Genomic DNA, 21553 nt, shown 5'->3' with positions numbered 1-21553 from the left:
AAACAAACAGATTGCTTCCTGCAGAGTAATGTAAAGCGGTATGGTTAATGTCGGTTTTTCCTGTGCGCCCTCTGCAGGAAAGGAAAGGAGCTGCCGTCTTCCTTTAAGCAGTTCTTCAGCACCGCCCTGGCCCTCAACACCATCGTCCTCTCCGGCACCAAACTTCCTCCAGAGGCCCTTAAGTGAGTGTTTTTAGTCACTTGTTCATTTCAGATCAAAGTGCAGCCGGATGGTAACGGTGTAAGAAACAGGACAGTAAAAACAAAAGAAACAGAGAGAAAGGTGTAGGATGGAAGGAAAGAAGGTAGGAGGGCAGAATGAAGCCAAGGAATAAGAGAATGAATGAAAAAAGGCAGAAGAAAATACGGCTAGGAACAGAGAATGGAAAAGAGGAAAGGAAAGAAGGGAAGGAATATAGAAAGTAAGGCAGGAAGGATAGAAAAAAGAAACAAAGGAATAAAGGATGAGTAAAAGAAAGATGGATGAAAAAAGGCAGGTGTGAAGGAAGAAGACGAGAAGTGAAGGAACTAATAAAGGATGAATGAAGGAATAAAAAAAAGCAGAAAAGAGGGATAGAAGGAAGAAAAGAACAATGGAAGAAAGAATGGAAGAAAGGAACAATTGTAGGAATGAAACAGGAAAGGATAGAAGAAAAAATGAAAATTTGGAATGAAGGAATAAATGAACGAAGGAACAGACAATGAAAGGAATAAAAGAAAAGAAAGAAATAAGGGTGAAACAAGGCAAGCAAGAAATAAAGGGAAGGCGTAAAGAAGCAAAAAATAATGAATGAAGAATGGAACAAAGAAAGGATGCAATAAAAGGTGGAGCATAAAGAAAGACGGAATGAAGGAAGGTGTAGGATGGAAAGAACTTATGTAGGAGGGAAGAGCAGAATGATGGAGTGAAAGCGTGAATAAAGAAAGGAAAAAAGGCATTTGGGAAGAAAGGAAGTATAAATGAAGAGAAAAATGGAGGGGGGGAAAGAACATAGTGTAGGAAAGCGGAAAAGGATACAGTAGAAAGAAATTAAGAGGGGGATGAAGGAAGGATTAAAGGAGGGGAAGAAAGAACAAATGAAGGAAAAGATAATGTTTTTATGATTTAATTTTTTTTGTATATAGATCAGAATTAATCTTTATCCTTATCACCTCTGTTTAAAAAGGTCAGCCTGGTCACACATCTTTACTTCTCCATCACTTCTCCATCACATAGAGTCAGCAGTTAAGGGTGTGTTAAATACAGAGTGAAATATGAAACTGGTTCAAGATAATTTAGGAAGGAAACCAGCCCAGTTCCTGATTATCATCTCTGTAACTGTCACTGTTTAACAGATTTTAAATCTGAGTCAGATGTTTTAGTGTGTGCTCGGAAAATTTATACTGAGTGTAAATCTCATTTGTGTCTCTCTGTCTGTCTGTCTGTCTGTCTGTCTGTCTGTCTGTCTGTCTGTCTGCTTCAGAGCTCTGTTGCTGGGTCTGGCCTGTAATCCCAACCTAAAAGATGTCGCTTTGGATCTGAGCAGTTGTGAGGTACACACACACACACACACCAAACCCAAACCATTATCCTACAGACAGATTTTTCTTACTGAGTCAGTATTGAGGCAGTAATTTCAGCCGCAGCTGTCCCCATGTGATGGCTGAGGAAATCATTCCAGCCAGCCGGAGCGGCTCAAACCTGCCATATGTCCTGATTTTGCACACACTCAGCTCACACTAACTTCATTTAATAAGGATCAGTCCTAGGAATCTGTCTGAAAGTTAATTCAGGCCTCAGAGTAGAACCACCCCTAGGAAAGCGTGTGATGTCACTGTTTACAACCACAAAGACACACATTATAATGAAGTGTTGTCATTTTTATTTATAGTTATTAATAGTTTTAGAAGGTGAAAAAGCGAAATGGTGAAATGAGCGGCAGTTGTGTGAAAGCTTTACGCACATACACCAAACCTTTAGATGCATGACGTCATCCTAATCGGACTGCTCCAATCACAACTGTTTCAAGCCCCTATATTAGAGCTGTGAAGGACCATTAGAATCTGAACAAAATGACAGAGGAGATAATAAAATGTAAAGCAATAACTAAAGAAAAATTCTGCCCTAAAGATAAAAGTTGAGGAGACGGCAATTTGTGAAGCATCAATGCAACTACAAGGCATCCACACACATACTGTACACACACACACACACCCTATGGGCAATTAGGGAACGCCAGTTAGTCTAATCTGCTTGTCTTTGGACTGCGGGAGAAAACCGGAGGAAACCCACAAAGCATGGAGAGAACATGGAAACTCCACACACACACACACACACACACACACACAGGAGGGAATTGAACCTGGACACTAGAGGTCCAAGGCGACGGTGCTAATCACTAAGCCACTGTGCTGGCCATTATATACAATCTTAAACACATTATGATATACACATTCTGACTGAAACAATTACAACTTTGCTAAATTATTGATCTATTCATTGTATTATTACAAGCCTTTTTTTAATAACATTTGTAAAAGATAAGAAACACTTAAAATAAATCTGCCGTTTTGTGTGTGTGTGTGTGTGTGTGTGTGTGTATAGCTGCGGTCAGCTGGAGCTCAGATTCTGGAAGGCTGTATAGCCGAGATGCCTAACGTCTCCAGCCTGGATATTTCAGACAACGGTCAGAACTTAACATGCACACACACACACACACACACTTTCCTTTAGCTGTAATTTATTGTCCTTTCTCTCAGACGTAATAAAAATCAAGAGTGTATTAAACAATGTTCAATGCTGATGTGCAGGTTTGGACTCTGATCTGACGACTCTGCTGGTGTGGCTGGCTAAGAATCGTTCCATCAGACAGCTGTCTCTGGGCAAGAACTTCAACAACATCAAGTCCAAGTGAGAGACGTTAGCACTGTTTGAGCCACGGGGTCACACAGATCTCCCACTTTAACTTTAATTCCCACTGAATATAACTGTATATAATTATCCTTTACACATTACTAACACTGAAGGTTAAGAGAAAAGCATGGCAGGTGTTTGATTAAGGTCCATCAGCGGAGTGTGGTTTAATATTCTGATGAGTGTACTTGATTGACAGCTCTCTGTCCGTGACTCTCACACTGCTTAAGTAGAATTAGCTCGCACTTGTTAGGATGATATGCTTGCTAGGTTGGTAAGGCCTAATAAGCCTAAATCTAAGCACATGTGGGAAAGAACCGTCAGCCGTGTAACTGGTTACCCCTTACAAGCCCCGCCCACTTTGGCATTTAATCAGGAATTATATGTTTCTGTGGGACTTTGAAGTTTCCGCAGCTGTTACACATATATAACACAAATCCAATGCAAAGTCTTAGGATCAATGTGTGTATCCATGTGTGTGTGTGCAGGAATCTGGGGCAGGTGCTGAACAGTTTGGTTCTTATGATCCAGGAGGAGGAATCTGTAAGTGTTTACGTTTATATGAGCCTGGACTCTTATTCCACATTTTGCTTTCTATTTCATCAATCAAGTTTACACGACAGATACAGTACGACCCAAATAAGCCTTCGTACCTTTTAAATAAAATGCATTTAATACTTTACTCTAAACCTCTCGAACCGTAAAGCTTAGCTTAATTATAACCGAAAGAAAGTCTATTTCTGCGGGTCTATGGCAACACGCAGCATAGCTTGTATCATTGTAAAGTTGGACAATTTATCATTTAATCAATTCAATCTGTAGTAGTATAGGTATAAAATTAAAAGATGTGAAGCAAAAAAAGTCTAAACACTTTTCTGTTGATTAAAAAACATGACAGCCCTAATATTTCTACTTGTACTATGGCTGGATGTAACGTCCAAGATCAAATCAGTTCAATACATGGATTACATATGAATTAGTATAAAAAAAATGTGTAGATTTATAGCTTTGTCAGCTTTGTCTAAGGCGAAACGTTTTAAAGAAGGCCATACATCTGTGATCCCGGCCGAGGAGGGTTAGAACCCACTGCAGTCGTTACCGTAAACATTTAGCGAGGGAAACGCCTGATTCTTGAAAACCGACAACTTGTTGCCAACTTGCAGAAGAGACACATCTGTCTGATGTAGGAGTTATTGCTACATCTCCTCTACAGTCCTGACCTCGCGCCAGGCAATTTCCACATGTTTGAAAAGCCATTGAAGGAGTTCCTGGGAGGCCAGCGTTTCAGACATGCAGTCTGATCATGGCTTACTGTAAGTCTACTTAGAAAACTTTCTATCATGATGGTGTCCAAGCACTAGTGAAACACTGGAATAAGTGCATTAGTGTAGCAGGGGATTATATAGGGACATAAAGGGAGTTTTTACTCTTATAACTGTTTTGTTATTCAAAAGTCCCAGTTTGACTTAAACACCCCTTGTATAACTTTAAATAAGTTCCTTCTGCAACTGAGTGCTCTAAGGTCAAAAGTGCACACGTGTAACAGGAAATTCATTTTGGTTACCATGAAATTGTTGAGGTTAAACTGTTGACTCATCACAATTTCAGTCCTTATTATAGTATAAATTTTAGCTTTATCAGCTTGTCTTTAATGTGAAAGCTGAAGGTTATGACGGTGAGGAAAAACTCAGTAAGACAATATGAGGAAGAAACCTAGAGAGAAACCAGAGCCAAATGGGAACCCATCCTCATCTGGGTGAAGATTAAGACCAAGGAACATTCTTCAAGTTGGCTTCATTTACGCATTAAGCGAACGAGGAACTGGTTTTTCAGAATGAAGACTTTTTATTAAACTGCGTGCATTAGGAAAGTCAAGACAACACTAACACACCAACACTAACACAGAGCTGTATTTAATAACACCAGTGGTTGCGAATGAGATCAGATCCATACAGAAAATGAGTTGGGAACTGAACATCTGTGATATGTTTAAAGTGTATTCTGAGTGTATATGGACCTGTTGTAGAAGATAATGATGGTGTGTGTGTGTGTGTGTTTTTGTGTAGCCACTCAGCTCTCTGTCCTTGGCTGATTCCAAGCTGAAGGCTGATTTGTCCATCGTGCTAAACGCTGTGGGAGGGAACAGCTCCCTGACTCGATTAGACATCAGCGGCAATGGCATGGGAGACATGGGGGCTAAAATGCTGGCCAAAGCCCTGCAGATCAACACCAAACTCAGGTCTCTTTCTCTATCACACACAATAAACAATATATCCATCCATCCATCCATCTACGTAGAAACATCTGTAGTCTAATGGTGACCATTAGAGTATATTCATTCCCATTATCGACTGTTGTAGAACCTCCGGTCAACATTTACACACACATTCACACACTCCAGGCATTTTAGGAACGCCCATTAGCCTAATCCACAGGAAACCCAACCAAGCATAGAGAGAACATGCAAACTCCATGCTCACAGACTCCAAGGTGGGAATCGAACCCTGACCCTGTTGGTGCAATGTGGCAGATCTAACCACTAAGCCACTGTGCCGCCAAGCAAAGTATGATGTAATGTTATTGTACGTAGTACATGAAGTTTCCGCTGGTTTGTGTTTCAGGACAGTGATTTGGGACAGGAATAACATCAGTGCTCAGGGTCTGCAGGACGTAGCTGCTGCTTTGGAGAAGTGAGTTCCTTTGACATTTGTGAGTGTGAAAGTTTGTGGAGGTGTGTGGATGAGATAAATCACAGCGTTCTGCATCCTGCAGGAACTACACAATCCGCTTCATGCCCGTGCCCATCATGGACGCTGCGCAAGCTCTCAAGTCCAGTCCTGAGAAAACCGAGGACGCCCTCATGAAGGTCAGAGGTCAAACAGTTCAAACAGTTCAGGAAAAAGCAAGAAGCGTCTTATTAAAAGATTAAAGGATTGTAATTACATCATTTTTATGCATTTAAAATGAAATAGTCTTGAATGTACACAAGAAAGGCCACATGAATAACGGCATCTAGACAGCGAAGCATGGTGGTGGGAGCATCATATGTGTGTGTGTTTTCAGATGGAGCAGTATCTCTTAAGGAACCATGAAACGAGAAAATACCTTCAAGAGCAAGCTTACAGGCTACAGCAAGGCATTGTCACATCCACCACACTACAGGTTATAGTGTGTGTGTGTGTGTGTGTGTGTGTGTGTGTGTGATTGTCTTTTCTTATATATCTTTTCTATATGTCAGGACTAAAGACTTATCTAAAATCTGAATTGTGCGTGTGTGTGTGTGTGTGTGTGTGTGTGTGTGTGTGTGTGTGTGCACAGATGATTGACAGGTTATGTGTGAAGGTGCAGGACCACCTAAATTCTCTTCGCTTCAGTGAGAGAGAGAGGGTTCAGGAGGACATGAGAGCAGCAGAGAGACTCGTCCAGGACGCCCGCAACTCAAAAAGAGTGAGACACACACACACACATATATATGCAAAACAAGAGAGAGAGAGAGAGAGAGAGAGAGAGAAAGAGGGAAAGTAAATAAAGTAAGAAATAAAAGAGAGAGAAAGATGAAACACAGAAAATGAAAAAAGTAGGAAGGGGGATAAAAGGAAGAAAGAAATAAAAAAAAGAAAATGAAATGAAAGATGGGAAAGAAGGAACAATATACGGTCAAAAGATGGACTGGAGGAAACAAAAGAAGGACAGGGGAGAATGAGGCAAGGTATAGAGGGAAATGAAAAGGGTTAAGGAAAGGGTGAAGAGAAAACAGTCAAGAACTTGAAAAAAGATCATTATAGAAGGTAGTAGAGAGAGAGAAGGACGGGATTGAAGAAATGAAGAGCAGGAAAAAAGATAAAGAAATCAGGGAGTTAAGGATGGAAAGTATGGAATCGATGGGACTGGGAAGTGGAGAAAAGATAAAGAGCGGGTGTATAAACATGTGGTTCCTCATGCTGTAGAAGATGATGAGTGTGTGTTAGACGCAGTGTTACATGTCGTGGTGTGTGTGTAGCTGCTGGCCCGGATGTATCAGCTGCGCTCGGCTCGGCACGGAGCGGGAGATGGAGGACAAGACGTAGACGGAGGAGGTGGAGTGTGTGAGGCAGTCGAGAGCCCGTGGGTCGCCCCGATCCAGGACAAACTACAGTCGATGGCGGGAGAAGTCAGCACTGTCATAAACCAGCAGCTACAGGTGCCCTAAGCTCAAACACACACACACACACACACACACACACAGGTTCCTCCAGAGCATATTAAAGTGACACTAATCTTCATTACCATCAGCAGTTCTCTATGTGTGTGTGTAGAGTTTGTTGGTGTCTATGGTGGACACGGCGGAGAGTGTGTGTCCTCACGTGATGCGTGCGGCGAACCTCAGGCCGACTCTGATGCGGGCGAGTGAGGGGAAGATGAGCGTGCCTCGATCCTTCATCACTAACACCCTGCTCGAGCAATCTGGAATCGACATCATCAACAAGATCAGGTATCTCACACACACACACGCGCACACACACACACAAAACCACAAATAGTGCTGATTTAAATCTAATTCTGATTCTGCTGCAGATTATTTTTTTAAGGCCTTGTTCACACGGGTGTTAAAATCGAGCGTTTTTCTTGCGTTCGTTGCGTCCGGTGAGCGCGGATCAAGCGCAGAGTGTTTTCTACACGTAGGAGTTAATGAGAGTGTTCACACGGGCTTTGGTGACGTGCGTTTGTCCGGCTGCGCGTTTATACGGCTTAAAAAATAAATCCCAACGAACGCAAGGAAACCGCTTCTAGTGCGTTTTCTTCGCGTTCATTTTACGCTTCAGAGGACCGGATATATCCCATGATCCTCCATGCTATACATAGGGAAATGCGGAAAAGGGCAAAATAAAATAAAAAAATTGTTGAAAAACATACGCGGAAATTTTTGCATTTCTTCATAAACCCCAAAAAACCTTCCTTTAATCCGACGTTGTGCAGTCAGAGTGAACCCGGTAGCGGCGGACTTTCATATCCAGTTCCCGACACACTGCCCCCACAGGTTAACACACAAACTACAATTTGGGCTGCAGGCTGACGTTAGACAGAGACAAACGAACGCCAGTGTAGAAGTCAATCGATCGCCACTACAAAACGCAACATAGCAGCGCGTTCGTTTATCCAAAAATTTTACGCCCGTGTAAACGAGGCCTGAATCATTTTAATTGTTGTTTAGATTTTTAATCATAAATTCTGATACTAAATAATTCTGGTAGATATATTTTTTTGCATTCCTAACTTTGATTTTCTTATTTTTATTCTGACTCAGATTTTTTTTTAATCTTTTTTCTGATTTCTAATTCTGACTGTATTTCTGATTCTCAATTACAAATTCTTATATACTAAGGCAGATTTTTTTAAATTTAGGTTCAGTTAATTCTGGTGTCAATTTAATCCTGATTCTTAATTCTATTGTTTAATTCTGATTCAGAATCCTTACTCTAAATTCTGATATTGATTTTAATTCTGATTCTAAATCAGATTTTTTTTAATTCTGATTTCTAATTCAGACTGTGATTCTGATTCTCAATTATGAATTATGGTATGGATTTTTAATGTGATCTTTTTGCATTTATTTCTAATTCAGAATTTTTTTACGTTTAATTCTGATCTAGATTTCTAATTCAAAATTTATTTATTTTTTTCAATTTTATTCTGAATCATATTTTATTATTTTTGTTATGATAATAATTCTTCTGTTTTTGGTTGTTGTTTTTTTTTCAGTTATGAATTCTGATGCTAAATAATTTTTAATTATCTGGTGTAGATTTTTTATTATCTTTTGCATTCCTAATTTAGATTTTTAATTTTGTTCCTCAGTTCTAATGTTTATCTGATCCAGATTGCAAAATCTTAAATATATATATTTAGCTATTTAATTACAAGATTTTTTTTTCAAGATTATAATTCTTATTTGACCATTGATGCTGATACTGATTTAAATTAAAAACTGATTTTTGATTCTTATTTTTAATCGTTATTCAGCTTCTACATTCTAAATCTTTTTGTTGTTATGTTTCAAATTTCTTATTCTAATTATGATTTTGATCCTTGATTGTGAATTCTAATCTTAATCCTGGTTCTAACATGTGTTTGAATAAGTGTGTATATTATAATAATAATAATGTTATAAACATAATGTCTTAAAGTTTTTCCTTCTGTCTGTCTGTCTGTCTCTGTTGGTCTCAGTGAAGCTAAGCTCAGCATGGCCTCATTTCTGTCCGACCGCATCATTGATGAGGTGTTAGAGTCTCTCTCTCGCATGCAGCACACACTGGTTAGTACTCACAACCTTTAAAACACACATGCACGCACACACACATGCAGAGATGTTCACCAGTCTGAACTATTACATTCTGATGACCGAGTCCCATGGATGTCTTTTATATGTTCACCCTAAATTAAACTCTGTCTCTAATAAAACTCAATAAAACTCACGATTACACACATATGGCCATCCAGACTCATTTTATAAAAGCCTCTCCTTACTTGTAATTTTACTTCAGTCTCTAAACGTACAGACACTGAGACAGATTCATATTCTGATTCATTCTGGCGCTCTTTTTGTTTTTAAACCAATCTTTTAGTAAAGTTGTGTGTAATTTCTTTCCAAACCAAAACCAAACCAAATCAAAAGAAATATTCCTGCCAGGTTCACAAACATTTATATTGGCATGTAATATAACCAAATCCCTCAAGCATTTAATCTGAAATCTAAAAAATGTAAGTAGTTTAATATATTTTATTTGAAGCTGATCTGATGAACATACAGTAGGTTCACATTAGACAGTGTTTCCAAAGGTCTGGACCCCATGCCCCCCCTGGTGGGCCTTAATGGTACTGCAGGTGGGACACACGTGATCAAAGAATTTAAATAATTCTTTTGATTATGTAAAGCTGCTTTTGCGACAAAGACAATTGTTAAAAGCGCTATACACATCAAATTGAATTTTTAGTAAATAAATGAATCAGTCAACCAATAACATTTACATTTTAATTTTGGTAAATACGTTTGCATTTACTATTTTATATCTACATTATATCAATATTATTTATCAAAAGGAATCACAACTAATAAAAACAAAGCCATGGGAATAAATTCCATATTACTTTTTATTTGTCCGAACTTTTTAATTTTTAAACTAGAAAGTATTCTATATACCATTATTTGTAAGGAACCATAAGTCATAATTACAACAATGGCAAAAGGAAAGGTGTTAATGGGGAAATCATCCTCAAACCTTTTTTTTATTATTATCCAGTGTCAGTCAGAATACAGGCTTAACAATCAACTTAATGCAGTTATTTATTTATTTTTACATTTGTTGCTTTACATATTTGTGTATAATTGATTGGATTATTACTTTGCATTATTACTTTACCTTGTTTTTACCATTATTACAATTTTTGTTCTGTGTATGAAGTAAATATACAGTACCAGTCAATAGTTTGGACACACCTTCTAATTCAAAGTTTTTGCTGTGATTTATTTACATTTGTTAACATTATCATTATGATTATTTTATTTATTTATTTATTTTTTTTACATCCAGAAAACACTGGATTATAAAACTATTTAAAAAACTATAAAATAACACATTACATTAGGTAATTAATACAACAACTAACAATAACAACAACAGCTGTTCTGGAACAGTTCTTGCAAGAACAGTATTGCCGAGTGCATTAGCAAGATCCATCACCTTCCCAGGAAAGCAAACCAAAAAAAAGTTCATTTAGAGTTACCAGCCTCAGAATTCACCAATTAACAAACAGAACCTCAGATTAGAGCCGTTATGAAGGATTTGCACAGCAAAAGAGGATTATTGTATATTTTGGATGCCTTTAGGATTGTTTTACTGTAGAAAGAAATAACAATGAGAAAAGATCATAGAGTTAGAATGTGTGGCAAAAATTTTGACTAGTGGTGTATATAGTTATAGAGAATCACTGTCTGAGTGGAGACGTGACTGAAGCCTGGGGTCGGCCGCAGAAGAGTTTCAAATTTGAAATTTTCACACTAGAGATTCAGAGACTCTTTTTTCAAACTAACTGGGTTTTTATGAAAACTTTATTTTCATGCTTAAATGCTTCTATGAGCAATTTACAGATTATTTCCCTCTTATGTTGACATAATCACTGGATGTCGTCTTTTTTTGGCCTTTTTTCCTTTTCATTTCATGCAGCTGATCAAAATGCAGAACATAAAATATTGATTCTAAGATCTGTTCAATAAACGATTATCAGCTTCACGTTATCATCAATCTTGCTTTATCAAGTAACTTTAAAAATGGGTACCAAATTGTTTTACATGCATATGCTGGGTATATGTGTAGGCGGACCATGTGAGTAGGCGTGGCCAGCCTCTGATCCATCATGATTCGGAGGAGACTGAGGTTGTTGAGGAGGAGCAGCTGGAGCCAGAAAGCCTTCCACCCCCTTCATCTGATCTTTTGGTACACACTTAACTCCCTCCATATTCTCTGTAGCCATCAATGTTACTTTAAAGCATAGAGTTTTACATTTAAAAAATTGCATCAATTATATTTAAAATGTAAGAAATGATCGAAAAGGACTTGTGTATCGTTTTTTTTTTTTTATGAAGCTATCTCCAACCTCCAAGAGACAGAGCATCCTGTTCCGGATGGTGCGTCCCATCTCAGTGGCCTTCGGTAGGGTGTCCAAACTAATTTTCACCAGTCTCTGTTTCACTTTAGGATTTTAGATATCCATGGCATCTTAAACTATAAAGTCAACCTTTTATTTGCATAATGTTGTTCCGATTAGTTTCTGGTTATTTATTTTGTCAATGTGGCTGGACAGAGCTGGAGTTTGATTTGGATAAAGCGCTGGAGCATGTGCCCATCCACATGGAAGATCTGCCTCTTCCTCCACCCCCTGAACCTGTGGAGGCGGAGATATGGAGCCCAGAGAGTGAAGGTTTCACTGATCTACCAGAAACAGACAGCCCCAAACTCCATCACATAACCAAGCTCCGCCCTCGCAGGAAGAAGACCAGCACCAAACCCAGAAAAGCAGCTGTGAGAGTTTTAAAGCCCGCACACACACCCCCACCCCCCCCCACACACACACAGACACACATTTTCTTCTTTTTTCTTGGATGTTTTTAGGATCACCGTGTCCTTATCCTGGTTTCTTCTTTTTCAGAGTGGCCTTGCAGCTGACATGGAGCAGACAGAGTTTGTTGGGAAAGTTGATGAAGGCCTGGACGATTTCTTTGCAAAAAAAGTCACAAAGATTGGCATTAAGTGAGACATATATATATGTCATATATATACATATACATATACAGTACAGTACAGTAGGTGTGTCTTTGAGTGGGACATAAGGGCGTGTCTTTGAGTCAAATATATACGGACATGTCTTTGTATAGGACATATGGGTGTGTCCTGAAATAGAACACATAAACCTTTCTTTAAGGGGAACCTATAGATGTGAGATATGTAGACTTTTTGTTGAGTGGGACATATGGATGTGTATTTAAGTGCGGTATGTGGGCATGTCCTTGAGAGGGATGTAGGTGTGCGTTTTTGATTAGAACACAAATGCATACCTTTAAGACGCATGTATTGAAATGTTACATATGATTTATCTTTGACTAAGACATTTATATCTCTTTGAGTGGGACATATGGACAGGTTTTGAGAGGTTTTAAAGTAGGACTTGTACTGTAAATGTGCATTCTAGTTATATACAGTATAGGTAGGGGTGTCTTAGAGTGGGACATATGGAAGGTATGGAAGTGAGTTGCAGGAGCGTGTCTTTTGAGTAGGCAAAATGTCCTTGAGTGGCATATATTAGAGTCTTTGAGTGGGACATACCGTATGTGCAAGTCTTTCAGATTTCTATGTATATGTAGCCATCTTGGCATTAAAAGCAGGTTTAAAATTGACATTTACATTACGTTTGGCAGACGCCCTTATCCAGACCGACGTATATTTTCATCTTATTATACATCTGAGCAGTTGAGGGTTAAGGGCCTAGCTCAAGGGCCCAACAGGGACATCTTGGTGGTCATGGGATTTGAACCTGAGACCTTCTGAACCAAACAAGCATTACTAGTAAAATTTTTATGAATTTGACTTAAAATTATTTGCATCAGTTCTACCAAGTTATCTCTGATTGGCCAGCTTCTGCCTGTTAATGAACATTGTTGTTGTTAGTCTTTTGACTGAGGGGTCGCCACAGCTGACCTTCCAATCCACGCACGCAACTCTCCCATTTTATGCGGGTTTGACACCGACTTTGCATCCAGTGGCTGGGGTTTGGGCACTGGGAGGAAATCAAACCAGGGCCTTCCGCATGACAGACGAGACATGCCATGCTCCAATCCATTTTCTGGCCAGCTGTGGCATGCTTCTTGGCCAGGAGAGAGTTACACACACACACACTCACACACACAATCTGATGATTTCTCTCTGGCTAGTGTCAGCAAAAGACTTTAAAAAGATTTTATGTTTGATGTTAGAACAAATGCCTGGTGCAATCTACATTTGCTACAGTACGTCAAAGAAACTATTTTAACATGTCCTGTGGAAATCCGGATGAAGAAAGAGTGAAAGTTGTATAGAAGACTGTCCGAGAGCGAGAGAGAGAGAGGGAGAGAGAGTTACACAGTATTATCAGAACCAAGAAGAAGAGATGTACTGTAAGAGGTGTAGAGACATTGGAGACAAGTTCACACAATGTCATAAAACCTTACAGTTAACAAGCAACCAAGAGTTAGCTTTGATTATGTTAGATTATGATTATGAACAGGATTTGCATGGATTAAGTCGGATTATCTTGCTGCTGGATGATGAAACAGTATATGATATGATTCCCTTTTTCTTTCAGCCGTTCCTCCGTAAAAGATGCAGGTCTGGAAGGTGAGAGAAAGCGGGAATCTCGCATGAGTGGCTTCTTCAACCTTATTAAATCACGCACCTCCATCAAATCACCACCCACCAGCCCACAAACAAACACTCCTGCGCCAACAAATGCCACCACACCAGTGACCACCGAATCTGATAATGTTGACTCCAGCAAATCTGCAATAAAAAGCCCCATCCTCGAACACACTCAAGAACCACTCAAGACTGAAGTACCGGAGAAAGCCGAACCATGTGAACCTGTAGATACAGCAGTGACCTCGGTGAGTAAAGGTCATGCGGAGGAGGGTAAGAAGCGCGAGGGGCCACAAGGGGGACGAATCCGAGGGGTGCAGGTGATGGGGAACGACTTCCTGGCACAGCTGCGGGCAAAACAAGAGAGGATGAAAGAGAAAGTGAGTTAAACAAGTATTAAGTTTATTTTTAAATGATTTAGTTTAGTCTGGATTTTCTCACGTTATGGCCTCTTATTATGGCTCATTTTTATTTCTTTGAAAATTATTTTGCCTTTTTACACCGCAGGCAAGTGAGTCCTCATCTGCCAACAAAGCTGAGTCCAACAATGGTTAGTGCGTTTGTGCTGTAACTTTAACAAGAAAACACATTCTTGCTTTTACCTCTGTTTGCATCAGAATGTGGTTGTGTTTTATTATCTCACCAGCTGATGGCGACAGTGCGGCTGTAGAGAAGGCAGCGCAGAAAGAGCACCACCCAGAGTCTGTGTCTAAACCTCCATGTCCTTCTGCCCATCTCCTGAAACCAATTGCTCATGCTTCTGTGCACCCACCAGAAGCCAAGCACGCCCTTCCAGTTACACAACCCGGAGTCAAATCCTCAATCAGCCCACCATTCAGCAACCCTAAATCCACCCCGAGCAGTCCCCAAGAGCACCACCCAAACCAGGAGCAGCACCTTCCTCAGAGCCCCCCAAGCAGCTCCAGCACATCTCATAGTGAGTTCAGAACACTAATAACTTTGTGAGAAATTAATTTCTTAGGATGCACCATTTATTATTGTGATCTTCATTTTAACAGGAGAGTAAAATTGTTTAAGTGTCTCTCTGATGTGGTAGGCAAATTACACACATCCTGTACTTGAGTTAAAGTAGAGAATCCCAAGGCAAATCTCGCTCAAGTAAAAGTAGAAGCCGCATATGAGTGAAAGTACAAAAGCAATTACATTTAAATGCACAGGGTTTGTATTAGCTGACAGTATCTTTTCCATAGCAAAATTTCTCTGTCTCTCTCTTTATATATATATATATATATATATATATATATATATATATGCTTCTTTGTGCTTCACGATTGTGAACATACAGTTTTCGTCGCTGTATGCAACAAACCTAGCTTCTGATTTCAAACATCTATTGTTTTGAAGAAAAGGCAACTAATACAGCTATGATTAATAGCAAGCACCTGGTGAAATTCCTGCTTCAATTATTTTACACCACTGTACTTATGTAACGCAGTGGCATGCAGAAATGTAGTTAAGTAGAAGTATAGATATTTGCTGTAGTATGTAATGTAGTAAAAGTAAAAAGTATCCTCTAATAAAACTACTAAAGTAAATAAAAGATAGGTTAAGTCCCCAACATACAAACAGGTAGCTTGTTCGTAAGTCCAGTTCGTTCTTAATTCCAGCATTGTCTAGGTACAGTACTAGGATACTAACACAGTTGGCTATACACAGTATAAAACTAACATGTTCCAAGATCTTATCCTTATCTTATGTTCTTTAGAATTGTGGTGATGGTTGAATGATTCATGTTAAAAGAACGAGCAATGTGTGCCATCTTTTCACCTCGCACCATTCTCTGGATTATTTTCACTTTTGTCACAATCGATAATCGTTGCTTGGCACTTCTTCGTAGTACCAGCTTTATCGCTGCTGCTTTTACGTTTGCTTGCTTCCGTACATCAAGGGATGCGCGCTGCATGCACGTGACAGTGTAAGCCGGACATGTGATCTAACTTCAGCGATTGTTCCTATGTAGGGGAATTACTGTCTATGAAATTTGTACTTAAGTACAGTAATAAAGTCTTCAGTTACCCTCCAACTTTGTCTCCTTGTTAAAAAGCATTTTCAAGATTATGACGCGAGGCCAGACCACTAAACTTCTTTCTACTAGATATTAACAGGTATTTCATCTGCTTTCTGGATTCTTAGATGATGTCTCAGTTCACCCCAGTGCTGTCTCCTTTACCCAACAATCTGACACCAGACACCAGACCCAAGACCAAAAGGAGGAGTCATCTAGAATGGAGAAAGAAGAACATATACACCTCTCTCCTGGTTCACCAACTATAGGTAACTTTTCCTAAACAAAATTCTCTTTTTTTTCCCGTCTGCCAGTCTATCATAAATACTACATGAGGACTAAAACACAAATCGTGATTTAAGTGATTATTGTTCTCATTATAAACAGCTATAGCTTCAAATTCTCTTCTAGATAATAAGTACCTCAAAACACAAACTCCACCATTCTGACAACTTGTCTAGTGTTGAAACTGGAGACTCCTTCCAAACAGAAACCCTCACAACTTTCCTTAATTTGTACTGATTATTATCACTACAGTGGGGCAAAAAAAAGTATTTGGTCAACCACCAAATGTGCAAGTTCTCTTACTTAAAAAGATGAAAGAGGTCTGTGATTTTCATCATAGGTATACCTCAACTATGAGGAACAGAATAAGGAAAAAATAAATCCAGAAAATCACATTGTAGGATTTTTAAAGAATTTATTTGCAAATTATGGTGGAAAATAGGTATTTGGTCAATAACAAAATTCCATCTCAATACTTTGTTATATACCGTTTGTTCGCAATGACAGAGGTCAAACTTTTCTGTAAGTCTTCAAATTTTGGCCCATTCCTCCATGCAGATCTCCTCTAGAGCAGGGATATTTTGGGGCTGACTAAATACTTTTTTGCCCCACTGTACATTCCATTATCATCTCAAGTGAATTTTGTTAGTTGAGCCTGCGGAAGTTTACAGACGTCAGTATAAACCCTAGAAACAAACCATAACCAGAAAGTACCGTATTGCGTTCAGAGGTAAATTAATTTCCAAGATACTTGAAAAATATTAAATTGCTTAAAAGTAGCATTCTTTTTCATTCCTAAAAGAAGCACGAATCCTAAGAATTCTTTACTAAAAGAATTTTTTAGGATCGGTTACCATACCCAAGACTAATAAAACAACTGTGGAGTTGCTCATCTTATTTCTGATAGACAAGCTTTACTTTTAGGTCCCTGAACATACACAACCTACACTAGCATCGTTTCTAGTCTCGATGCCTGAGTGAGATGTCTCAGTGATGATGTTATTGCTGTTTCTCAGTGCTGGATTTTGCAGCAGAGGGCAGTGTGTTTGAGCCTGATTCACACACACAGTCATCGCACACTGCAGCAGCAGGACAACGCTCCACCTCCCTTAACTCCTCCAGTTCCAGCAACGCTGCTGAAGACAACGACAATCGCCAGCGCACCATGTCCCTGCCTGCACACGGTCTGAGCAGTCCCTTTTTATTATACTGAGATATTTGCCTCTTTGTACTCATATGCTATGATCTGTCTATTGGGATATATATATATATATATATATATATATATATATATATATATAGTAATTAAATAAGGTAACAATTACATTAAATGGTTTAAAATTATCATTGACATATAATAAAGATGGCAGTATGATCACGTAGTGGTTAGAACTTCCGCCTTGCACCTCCAGGGTAAAGGGTTCGAGCCCAGTCTCGCACTGTGTGTCTGTGGAGTTTGCATGTTCTCCCACAGTCCAGAGACATCCTGGTTAGGATAGTTTATAAATTTCCTGTAGTGCGTGAGAAAGTGTGTGAGTGTGTGTGCTTGTACCCTGCAATCCAAGGTGCCCCAACCCACATACTGCCCCAAGTCCCCTCCTGTGACAGTGATCTGTGACAGGATTAGCAGAATACAGTAGATAATGAGTAAGACAAACTGATATATAATAAAGATGATTATCTTGGTTTTTAGTAGCACTAAACATGTACTTAATTTGTTTTGTTTGTTTGTTTGTGTGTTCTATTTGTAGTTGACCCTCTAACTCCTACAGACTCTACATCATCTCTCGAAACTCTGAATTCCATCAGCAATGAGACCGAGCTTCAGTCTCCTGCTGAACTTCAACACACAGAGCCTTCACTGAAGGAACTCTCAGCCAGCGAGGACGAAAGTGTAGAATAAAAGCCAAACCGGGTCCGGGTAGCGTTTCCCCAAAACACAGCAGCAAAAAAAATCTGGTTAAATGGCAGAGCAAGCATCATATTGAATTCTTTCTCTGTCAGTTATGATGATTGACAACAAAACAGACCGGCTATGTAGAATGAACACCATACTAAAGAGGACATAAAAGGAAAACACATATGCAAACATCCACAATAGCAGTTGAGTGCAAACACAACCTCAAGTAGTATGATGGTGGGCTAGAAATAAACACCACAAACAAATAGGTAGAGCAAAAAAAATTACGTATAATCAGAATAAAACAGGGCATCAAAAAAGTTAGGACAAGAATATAAAACAAAGACCCAACCAAAACGGTCAGTAATAGATTTATAACATCAAAAAAAACATCAAAGACAACAATAAAAGTGTCAGCCAAACACCAAGTATTAAGAAAGCCAGTGTAGAATAAAGACCAAAGAAATGAGGGCAGGTATGTAGAATAAACACCCAAACAAAGAAAACAACAGTTTAGAACAAAATACCAAAGCAAAAATTACAACTTTCCAAAATACTTAACCAAGGTGGACGGGCAAGTAAAAAAACAACAAAGTAACAAGGATAGTGGTGTAGAATTTATGGCAGTCCAACAGATTATCATAACATTGTACATAACTGTAGAACAAGCACTGAACCAACAGAAATACAGTGTACAATAAGATAAATCAGTACAACCAATAATACAACCATTTAGAATAAACACCAGCCAAATCAGAACAGTGGTCCTAATTAAACACTAAACAAATTATACACAGGCTTTAACATTATCACTAGACCAAACTATTGTGACACTGTAAAATATAATAAAATCAAACCAAAAAGGAAAATTGGATACCAAGCACCAAACTAATCAGGAGACAAATTTAGAATAAAGATTATAACAAAAGGGAAACATGGAGCCCATATACCAGAAAACAGCTTTATATTAAACTTCAAAGTAAAAAAAGAAAGGGAAGAGTGTATACCAAACTAACCAGGACATATCTGTAAAATAAACATCAAAACAAAAGGGAGAAGTGGACACCAAACACCAAAACTAACTAGGACATAACTGTAGAATAAACACTAAAACAAAAAAATACAAGAGGACACCAAATACTAAAACTAACCAGGACGTAACTGTAGAATAAACACAAAAAACGAAAAAATACAAGAGGACACCAAATACTAAAACTAACCAGGACGTAACTGTAGAATAAACACCAAAATAAAAACTACAAGTGGACACCAAACACCAAAACTAACCAAGACATAACTGTAGAATAAACACCAAAAAAAGAAGTGGACACCAAACAGCAAACTAACCAGGACATAATTGTAGAAAGAACACTGAAACATAAATGGAGAAAAAAATGTAGAAGAAACACTAAAATAAAAAGTCGATGCAGACAGCACACACCAAGGCTACCATCACAAAACTGAAGCATAAACACCAAAACAAAAATTAGAAGTGGACACCAAACGCCAAACTACTCAGGAGAAAAATGTACAATAAAGACAGAAAGAAAAATGATAAGTAAACAACAAAGACCAGTATAAAGGCAAAAACAGCTGACCATTATTTGAAGTGACTAAAGATAGAAGGCGTGGTGGCAGGCGCGTTGTCATTGATCTGCTAATGATCAGGATTAGACAAGCTCCTCGGCCTGCTGTAATTATGAGCCGTCCTCCAGCAGCAACACAGATGTGCAAACTTTTTGGGAAAAGCTGAAACCTCCATGTGTGTAATAAGCAGGCCTTTTTATAACTGTCACATGAGTGACTGTAGCGGACATTATTATAGTCATTATTTTATTTTTTGTTGTTGTTGTTGTTATTATTGTTGTTGACTCTCTCACACAGTCTGACGTGAGAGAGATGAAATGATTATTTAGTAGCGTTAGCATTTCATTTACACGTTGCGTCAACAGCCTGCTGCTTGTCACATGGCTGGCCATGAGGACATTTAAATAAGAGCCAAAAATATATGCATATCTTCACTAAGAGCAATTATGAATATAATATATGTTAATATCATCTGATATGATAATACAGAGTCAAGTGTCATATGGTAATTTAGCTAAACAAGGCTTTTAAAAAACATTAAGTAAGTTTTCGACAAAAAGCAAAGCTTAAGACTTTTAAAACAAAAAAGTGTTCACTGGATCATCATTAGACACTAGGTAGATTAGGAGCCAAGAGAGCAATTTTGGCTCTGAACTTTGAGAAGAAATTGGGGGGAGAATTAGTGAATGAAAAGGAAGTCACAGACGAACGTGTGTGGATAATTATTTTTTTTAACTAGTGAATCTAGGTTTCTAGTCTACTTTATAAACCTCCACATGGCACATAGTGTATCGTCATACTGCAGGTTTGCAGCTAATCCGAAAAATCGGACTATACAAGCACTTTTAAGACCCTGCGTCAGAAAAATCTTTTCTTTATTACAGTAACAATAATATAAAACTGGGTTACCATTATTTGTTTAATTATCACAAGAAAAAGTGCAACGTGCAACACAGCATGTGATAAGGACTGAAAAATACAATTCTGGTTGTGTAAGGAAATGAGGCTTACTGTGTTTTCCCTGCAAATTCAAGTGTCATATACAGTATAAGCATTTACGTTAAACAAAATCTTTTATATTCGAAAATAAAAAATAAATATAAAGTCTTATTTATATTTGTTACATTGATTTTATTATTTACCGTGTATAATGATATATTTTATTCTGTTCTTTTTTTTTGTGGTGATGGATTCTAATAATACAAAAGTGCTCTTTATATAAAAAGGGAAAATATAATAATATTTTGTTACCATGTTTTTAGACTATTTTTGGTTCATGTATTTTTAAAACATGTATATAAATATGACTATTTGTATATTTGTACCCATGTAAAACCCTGGACTGCCACTCTGCCCGCTGTCCACCACACACCAGCCTGTGCCCGCATGCCAGCAGATCACTGCCCACCAGACCTGCACGTGCACATTATTTCCTTCCCTTTCATTCCGTTCTCCCTCCTTTACTTCTTTGCGCTCCCATTTTACCTAAATAAAATTGCCCCTTTTTCCTGTAAGACCTTGCCTTATGTCCATGCTTTATTGTGCCACCCGTGCAACTGGCGGGTTGAACCCGTTACAGTGTCCATAAGAAAACCACTTGTTAGGGAGACTACGCAGTGTAGTGGTCTGCTAAATCCAGATTGAGCTTATTCCAGAGCATGAGCGCATCAGGGAAAGAAGGGAAATTATGAAATTGTGGTTCTGGGAGTGTGAGGAATCATTTTCATACATGAATTCTCCACCACACTGTGCATTGTAATCAAAGCTAAAAAAATTTTTTTTCTTTTTTGACCAGACAGTGTAGATGCTCTGACTTTATATAATTAATCCCACTGTTTAATGATTTGAAAAATATACCTGTCGATAGATGTGATTCTACAGTAGCGTGCACAACAGTTCTTTACAAAAACTACAGAAAAAGAGTCCCCTGTCTCAGTATGC

General features: G+C 38.5%; 1 protein-coding gene across 3 annotated transcripts in view; it reads left to right on the top strand.

The window, feature by feature from the left end:
- The window catches only part of LOC128507307 (F-actin-uncapping protein LRRC16A), a 40640-nt gene extending 19525 nt beyond the window's left edge, over window positions 1-21115 (top strand). For 2 of the 3 annotated variants that reach the window (XM_053478086.1, XM_053478102.1), the window contains 23 exons: window positions 78-182; window positions 1463-1532; window positions 2584-2665; window positions 2790-2889; window positions 3381-3435; window positions 4959-5131; window positions 5514-5582; window positions 5665-5758; window positions 5956-6054; window positions 6211-6339; window positions 6893-7072; window positions 7188-7363; window positions 9097-9184; window positions 11244-11363; window positions 11513-11579; window positions 11731-11948; window positions 12076-12176; window positions 13765-14194; window positions 14322-14364; window positions 14461-14751; window positions 15969-16109; window positions 17142-17309; window positions 17877-21115. In XM_053478086.1, coding sequence (XP_053334061.1) covers window positions 78-182; window positions 1463-1532; window positions 2584-2665; window positions 2790-2889; window positions 3381-3435; window positions 4959-5131; window positions 5514-5582; window positions 5665-5758; window positions 5956-6054; window positions 6211-6339; window positions 6893-7072; window positions 7188-7363; window positions 9097-9184; window positions 11244-11363; window positions 11513-11579; window positions 11731-11948; window positions 12076-12176; window positions 13765-14194; window positions 14322-14364; window positions 14461-14751; window positions 15969-16109; window positions 17142-17309; window positions 17877-18028 — 3151 coding nt within the window. In that variant the 3' untranslated portion in view covers window positions 18029-21115. The remainder of the gene's footprint in view (window positions 1-77; window positions 183-1462; window positions 1533-2583; window positions 2666-2789; window positions 2890-3380; window positions 3436-4958; window positions 5132-5513; window positions 5583-5664; window positions 5759-5955; window positions 6055-6210; window positions 6340-6892; window positions 7073-7187; window positions 7364-9096; window positions 9185-11243; window positions 11364-11512; window positions 11580-11730; window positions 11949-12075; window positions 12177-13764; window positions 14195-14321; window positions 14365-14460; window positions 14752-15968; window positions 16110-17141; window positions 17310-17876) is intronic. The other variant, XM_053478093.1, reaches the window with a different exon arrangement.
- The last annotated feature ends 438 nt before the right edge of the window (window positions 21116-21553 follow it).

Source organism: Clarias gariepinus, chromosome 2 (assembly GCF_024256425.1).
Source record: "Clarias gariepinus isolate MV-2021 ecotype Netherlands chromosome 2, CGAR_prim_01v2, whole genome shotgun sequence".
Lineage (NCBI taxonomy): Eukaryota > Metazoa > Chordata > Actinopteri > Siluriformes > Clariidae > Clarias > Clarias gariepinus.
Note: the sequence above shows the minus strand (reverse complement) of the source record. Positions and strands in the feature narration are given on the sequence as shown.